Source organism: Danio rerio, chromosome 15, assembly GCF_049306965.1.
Source record: "Danio rerio strain Tuebingen ecotype United States chromosome 15, GRCz12tu, whole genome shotgun sequence".
NCBI lineage: Eukaryota > Metazoa > Chordata > Actinopteri > Cypriniformes > Danionidae > Danio > Danio rerio.
The window spans coordinates 40,387,334-40,395,170 of NC_133190.1; the positions used below are offsets into that span (position 1 = coordinate 40,387,334).

General features: G+C 36.0%; 1 protein-coding gene across 1 annotated transcript; it reads right to left on the reverse strand.

Annotated features, from left to right (window-relative positions):
* Positions 1-2,436: 2,436 nt before the first annotated feature.
* Positions 2,437-3,766, reverse strand: LOC137487698 (chemerin-like receptor 1). The gene is made up of 2 exons (XM_068213637.1): positions 3,763-3,766; positions 2,437-3,400 (listed from the first exon to the last, which is right to left on the reverse strand). Exons 1-2 carry the CDS (start codon positions 3,764-3,766, stop codon positions 2,442-2,444), a joined length of 963 nt encoding a protein of 320 aa, XP_068069738.1. The 3' UTR covers positions 2,437-2,441.
* Between the last annotated feature and the right edge of the window lie 4,071 nt (positions 3,767-7,837).

Consider the following 7,837-nt stretch of genomic DNA (forward strand, 5'->3'; position numbering starts at 1 on the left):
GCCGATATCATAAAAAAATCCTTAACTGGTCAGTAATGGTCATCCGACAAATAAAGTGTTAGTGCTGCTTAAAGAGAATAGAAATACATTATGTACACAGCAATGCTTTTAATCTAAGAAAATAGATGAACAGGTCAACGACACAAACATCAATGAAGACAGACTGAGACTTAAATATCAACACAATCTCATGGCAATTCGGATGAATTCGTATGATCTAATTTGTACAATTTAATACGACTTGCTCATCCCCCAATGACGTTTGGGTTTAGGAGTGGGGTTGGGTGCCACGCCTCCTTTTTAAAATTGCAAAATTTTGTACGTCTGAACTCATACGAATTCATAAAAATTAGCCACTAAACTGAAAAAACGTAAAATACTTACGTTTTCTTGTGAGATCAGGGGTCCATTCTTGGTACCTCGCTTAAATGATCTAAGATGATTTGGCAGATCCTGGATCTTTTAATCTCGATAACTGATCTCTCGCTAATTTGGTTCTTCAAACAAGTTCGCGAATCAGATTAGAATGTCTGCATAAACTGATCTGAGATCACTGCGTGTGTTGTGAAGGACAGATCTATCGATCCTCAAAATCATGATCAGCAATGCAACGACTGGCTGACGGCACAGCAGCATAATCACATCATCTGATTAATATTCAATTATCCATGTGAGCAAAATGACATCAATTTAGCAGTAAACGGTTTATTAAATATGACACACAATAACCCTCCACATTTGTTATGAGCTGCATGCTTTATGCTGTGTTCACACCAGACGCGGAACGCGCGGATAAATTGCGCTATTCGCACGTAAATAACCATGTGAACATTTGAGGTTACTCGCTTCATTCAAATTCACTTCAGAACAGACGCGGATTCGCGTGATGGGCATGGCTTCTGTCTGCCCCGTAACTCTAGCTTCATAGCTAAAGGGCTAACATGGATTTTATGAAGAAAATAACAGTGTTTATGTGCTTTATGGAGAATGATAAACAGCATCGATACATTTAGAGCCGTGTCTGAGTCCAATACATCCTTTCAGAGGTGCATCCAGCTCTTTAAGCTCATAGACTCCTCCAGAAACTGAACCTGGCTGATGGAGGTTTTCAGCGGTGCTTCTGACTGAGCCCAGCCCAGTTTGATGAACTTCTTGTCGGTGTCTGCTGCGGGATTTCCCCTGGGACACCCACAACAGGCCATACGTCACAATCACAATCACGCACCGCAGGATGTCTATTCGCGCGTTTGCATTGACTTAACATGTAAATCACTCGCGCTTGACGCGCGTTCCGCATCTGATGTGAACGCAGCATTACACTTTCATGTGACAAGAATATTCATGTATTTTAATGCATATCAGTGTATTTAGTTCTACATTTAGAAAAGATTTTCTTTATTGTAGTAGCCTTTTTTTAATCGGTGTAAAGAATAACTTTACAAAAGCATTTTGATATTGGTAAAGGCGTCTGCAACTTTTGTGAAGCATCAAATCACCGGCATACTAGCTGTCAAAACATGTTTATGACTGCATAAATGTATTATTGCTTTTGAAAAAAGTCACATATTGTGCATTTTGGGCACGTGCACACATACAGTAGGGCTCAACCTGTGCAGTGCATATGCCCTTTTTAGTCTTGGATAGAAAGTGCCCTTCTGAAATGATCAAAAGTGCCCCCGCGACAACCCCCCGTCAGTACGCGCGCGACAACTAACACCCCTCCCCCTCAACCCCGCTCGCTCGTCGCTATGCACGCGACATCTCCCCACCCCGTTCTTCAAAAATTTCATCCTGCACATGCCCCTTGAACAGTCTCTGCACAGGCCTGGTGCATTTCTATTATCATACACAAATTGTACTAAAGCGATTTAAAAAGTTCATATCAATAAGTTTTCTCTTTGCACCACCAGGTGGCAGTCTTTGCACTTTCATTTCGAGGGTGCAGATTGCATACATTTTATTAACATATATAACTTTAGTTATTTTATTAATAACTATAACTTTATATATAAAGTTAAAAATATTCACTATTTTCCCAAGTGCATATAACTACTACTGTAAGAAAATATCAGAATTCAGTACATACTTTCTGTATTATCTTTGCTTGAACTGACCCGATCTAATCCTGTTTATATGGATTGAAAATGCTCCCGATCAGGTTTGAGCTAGCAGAACTGTTGCTATGACAACAACTCTCGGATAAGCTTTGAAGATCGAAACGATCCTGGATCATGTAAAATGGTCAATATCCAAATCCAACTAACTGGGTAATCCACGTACGAAGAACGAACCCCAGGCTGTTAAATACACACACGGAACTAAACAATGAAATCAGCCCTAAGTAAATATACAGACACTGAAAACAATGACACATAATTAAACCAAGCACAAAATTAACAATTAAAAAAGATTCCAAACTATTTTTTCCCCAAAAAAGTTTTCTACATTTCTAGCAATTCAAGTGTGGTTTTGGTCTCTTGCTCATCCGTTTGTGTCTGTCTCATTTCTTTAATATCCAGATGATCTTCAGCAAAAGCTGTCTCCAGCACCAGCACCAGAGACTGTTTCAGCTTCTTCTTATAATCATCACACATGAACACATAGAGAAATGGGTTCAGACTGCTGTTGAGATTAACCAGGTAGAGAGTAAAAAGAAATAGCATATGAAATTGATAAGTGAAAGTCCATTTAATATTTTCTGGCATTACCATACAAAAATAGCAAACATGTTGTGGAAATGAACAGATGAAGAAAGTTAAGATTACAGTTATAATGAGTCTGTATGACCTGAGCTGCTTTCTCTTTTTGAGGCGATTGATTTTTACTCCAATAGCGATGTATGAAGATGCAATGATCAGGAAGGGGATGAGAAAGACCACTATAAATCCATATGTTACAAGAATTGAACCTGCAATCTTAAAAACTTTAAAGTAAGGTAAAATGAAGCCCATGGATGAAACCCAGATGATGATGCAGATGATTCTGGCTTTACGCAGAGTTCTGTTATTTTGAGCCCAAACAGCCATCCATGTGCACAGGCATCGATCCAGACTGATGACTACAAGAGACCAAACACTAACAAACACATTTAGAAGTGTTGCGATGAAGATAAAGTCGCCTGTGAAGACACTGTGCTGATTGCTCCAGATTAGAGAAACATTTGTGATTGAAAGTAAAAAAAACATGAAGTCGGCAATCGCCAAATTCAGAAACCAAATGGAGTTGACAGTCGTCTTCATTCTGCAGCCGGCCAGAAATATGACCAGACCATTTCCAATGAGACCTACTACAGAGGTTACAGAGAAAATGCAGGTCAGAAAAATCTCAAATCCCTTGTTATCCACAGTGCTCTTGTCTGTTGAGTTTCCAGTCACATTTTTAAGGCCAAAACTGCTGTTTTCTATACAAAGAAGCACAGAAAGGACTGTCAGTGTGTCACTGTGCTGCAAAATTCTGAACTATTAGCTATTAGAGTATATCTGATCATGCTCCTCTCAAACATTTTAATAAAACCTCATTAGAATAAAACCAATAATTAGTCTTTTATATTCAATAACTTTGCATTTGCAGTGTGTGGATTCATTAGAAGCACATCTTTGTATGAAGGGTCATTTGTTTGAGATAGTAATTGTGTATCTTGTGCTTAATTATATGGATTTTATATTATCTCTGTGCATTGTCTGTGTTATAAACAATCTTGTATTTATATTCTGAAAGATTATTATAAACATATAATATGCTTAATAGATATCAAATTCTTACCCATGTTTTGAGATGTCAATGCAGTGGAAAGAGTCGAGTCTTGATCTTGATCCGTCTTCTTGCGTGTGCAGACCGATAGTTGGTTTTCTACCAGAGCATACCCTGGTACATCCCTATTGACTGATTAGACTAAATATGGTCATAAGCAAATATCTGCTGTTGGGTATTGCCCAATTTTTAAAGACCAGTTCTTCAATGTTGCTGACCACTTCAGCACTCTGATTAAGGAGTAGGAGTCAGGAGATATTTTCCACCTTTTATTGTGAGCAAAGGAGGTAGTTTTCTGTATGAACAATAAGTATAAGTGAATGATAAAATATCAAACACAAAAAAAGTTTATGTACTGATACAATAGATATCCCGTTACAAACAACAGGCTACATTATTTGCAGCTTTCTGAAAGTGCAGTCAGCAGACTAATGTATGCTGGGTGTAAGCAAAATATAAATGGACATAAATGACTAAAGCAGCATTATATGAAGGACGTGTGACAGCATAAGGCATATGTGGAATATAGTACACTGAATCATAATCAAACACAACCAAAATGCCAACGATGACATCGGGATTAGCCGCGATGCCGATGCTAGAACTTTTACTTTTGTTTCACACGGAAATTAAAGCTTGCGGTCGATCGCGGGTCATTCAACATAACAGACTTAATATCAAACATACAAGGGTAATTAAAAACATGCCGTCAAAGAACAAACTTACTAATAACTTTACCCGCACTTCACAATGCCTCACGGTTGGAAACCGCGTCTCACTCAGATGACTCAACATAAACCACTTCTCATATATGGGCTGTTTCTCAATCACTGTTGCCAACTCGTTTAAGGTGAGCCTCGCCTTGACTGCAATGTAGACGAGAGCAGGTATTAGGGGAGGGCTCAAAAATACATCAGAAGTCAAACACATCCCGAATCTCGCTGTTTTGCTGCCAGAGGTGGAGATCGCGTTCGTGTTTTTTATTTTTATTTTTTATCGCGGACGAATGACCTCATGAAAAAATACTATGGTAATTTATAGTAAATATTATAGTGTTTTAAAATGTGTTTTTTGTGTTGGGTTATGTTTATAGTTGTTGTGATACCAGAGCAACTAGAGTTAAATTTTTTATAATAGGCATATGGTTTAAAAACGCTAGCTATTCCTATAAATTACTACAGTATGTTTTAATGTGGGATTGAATGCTATTGAAATATCACTGCTTTTACAAAAAGATGGTCAGAATCACAGGAGATGAAGCTTATTACTTAAAAAGGGTGTATTTAAAATATAAATCTGCATATTCAACAGTGGTATATGTTAAAAGAATGACAAAATAAACAGCTTATACAAGAAAGCTTTCAAGAAACCACATTGGCTATTATAAATTATAGTATAGCTATAGCAAGCTGCTTTTGAGTGACAGGTCATGTTTGTTTGTTTAATTGTTTGTTTTGCTAGGAATGTCCCTATAATTTGGCATTTTATTGAACAAGTGGTCCATTTCTATAGACATTTCAGACTTTCTATATAGGGCATTAGAAGGTAAAGGGAAAAACGACTAAAGGCAAACATATCAACAGTCTTGTGAAGTTTAAAGAAAAAATGGTATTGCATCAAATATGTGAAAGTGTTGTTTAACAGATTTTGTTTTCAACAGTTTTCGAAACTAATTTCTCTAGTCTTTGCCATGATGACAATCTTAAAGCGAAAGCCGATGACGTAACGGACCTGGTCCGCGGAGTTTAACTTGTTTATCTCTCCTTTAAGATTTAAAGGGCATTGCAACAGATCCCCGTAAGTGGTTTCGTTCGAAAGTGTAGAATCTATATTTTATGCACATATGCATCACTTTGGTTTTTATTTTACTGTACACAAGTTATTCACACTTAAATACACAGTATTTTGAATACCAGAGCTGGGTATTGAACATTGGTTCATTTTCATATGGTTCATATATGACACATGTACAAGTTATAGCTCAAATAAAAGCTCTTGCCGGTGCTCATGCAGTTCTAGCATTCTTTTTACTGAGTTATATTCACATATCAAACAGTTGTTGAATGAATCACTGTGTTTCCATGGCGCAGAAGTGAAAACAATACATTTATGATCAATAAGCAGCCCCAGATAGCACAGACAGCTGTCATATCTTACCTTATGCTGTGCGCTTCAGGGCCATTCTCCTCTGTTTTTGAGGTGATGTGTATGAGTAATCCTTTTATATGTTCGACGTGGTCCAAACATAGTGAATTATGTTTGATCAAACAAAAGAATAGTGAAATATGAAAACAATGATCGGTCCCTGTGGCTTGTACAGCACCTCTCATCAGTTGGAATGCAATAACTTTTGCATACATTATGGTAGAGACATTTTTCTTTTTTCCTATGATTACAGACATGTACAGGAACCTCCAAAATTTATTGCAGCACGCTAGACCACACAGAGCCTTAAATGTACACTTTAAAATTTGAGTTTATAAAAAAAATACAAAAAGCGCCTCTTTTTTTAGCTATTTATTATAACACAAACAACATGTACAGATATTTTAAACTCTTTCAATAGTGTTTTATGAAAATTCAAAGGGTTTTCTTTAAAATGATATCAAAGTTTTGCATTTACACTTCTGCATGAGGTTTTGGGAAGCTTTTAAATTTGGGTAGGCAAAATCCCGGCGGAAATCCCAAAATAGCACTGGAGTTTAGGAGGCTAAAGGGAATTTTAGAAATATTATAATCACGTTTAAAAAAAAAAAATCTTTTTATAATTAAAAAGATTTTGAGGAATATAGTTCCAAAAGGAATTGAGGGTGGATAGACATCTCTTAATCCAATTGACCTTAAATGTCTTATTGATATCTTAAAAATAAAGCATCTCTAGACCTCCTTCAGCTCTCTTATTAGTGAGAACTCTTTTTTTTTTTTTTTTTTTTGAAACTTTGGGATTTGCAAACGTATTTGGGATTTGTTTTTCCAAATAAAAGAAAAGAACAAGTTATTGATCTCTTTGCAATTAGAATCTTTAAAAAATAAAGACAAGGCAGGGTAAACGAATCGAGATAAATCTTCAGCTTTACATAACAAGACACGACCATAAATGAAAAGGTCTCGCTGTAAACAGCAATTTAAAACTGCTTTTGTTTTCTTTATTCTACAAGAAAAATTAAAGTCTTGTCTATTAAGGATATTTTGTTATAAAAATTCCAAGGTATTTGACAGAGGATTTTACTGGGATGTTCATTATGTATTTATTCTTGAAAGCGTGTAAAGGGATAATTTCACATTTAGAAAGATTTAAAGTTAAACCAGAAGCCTTTGAAAAAGTATTGATAATGATTAACAGTTTTATTGATTCTCAGGCAGGTTTCAGCACGGAATACAGAATACAACTCTGAAAAGAATCAACATTTTTTTTTCCCTATTAACAGACCCACCCCAAACTAATCCCTAACTACAACTTTAAGGTCTTGGCTTGGCTATCATTAAATACAGTTAAGGCCTCTATCTTATATAATGAAGAAAAAATTAAATAAAATACAATAAAAATAAAATAAAACAAATGAATGGGTAAGTTCAGTCAATAACATATTTACTATAATTATAATACACTAATTTACACTATCGACATCAGTATATTTCTCATACATTTACTACTGTTCCATTTGCAAGCAGTTTAAGTACTTGGACCATTTTTTAAAGTATAGGTTTAGCTTATCCATTTGCTTATAAGACATTTTTTTCAAATGCGGCCACTCTAGCAAGTTCTACTGCCCATTCTTGGAAGGAAGGGGCCTCCTCTGATTTCCAGCTCCTAAGAATTATTTGTTTTAATTATTTGGTTTGGACCCAAAAATTTATGTTTTTATCTTTTATTTCGTTGTCTGTCCAACTACCTGGTATAAACAGTCTAGGACATAGTAAAATGCGAAAGTCTAAAACTGAGCAAATGTGTTCATGAACTCTTTTCCAGAAATCCTGAATTTTTGTACAAGACCATAGAGCATGAACTAAATCACCATTCTCGATCTTACATCTCCAACAATAAGGTTTTATTTTTTAACCTGAGCTTAAACAGTCTGCAAGGAGT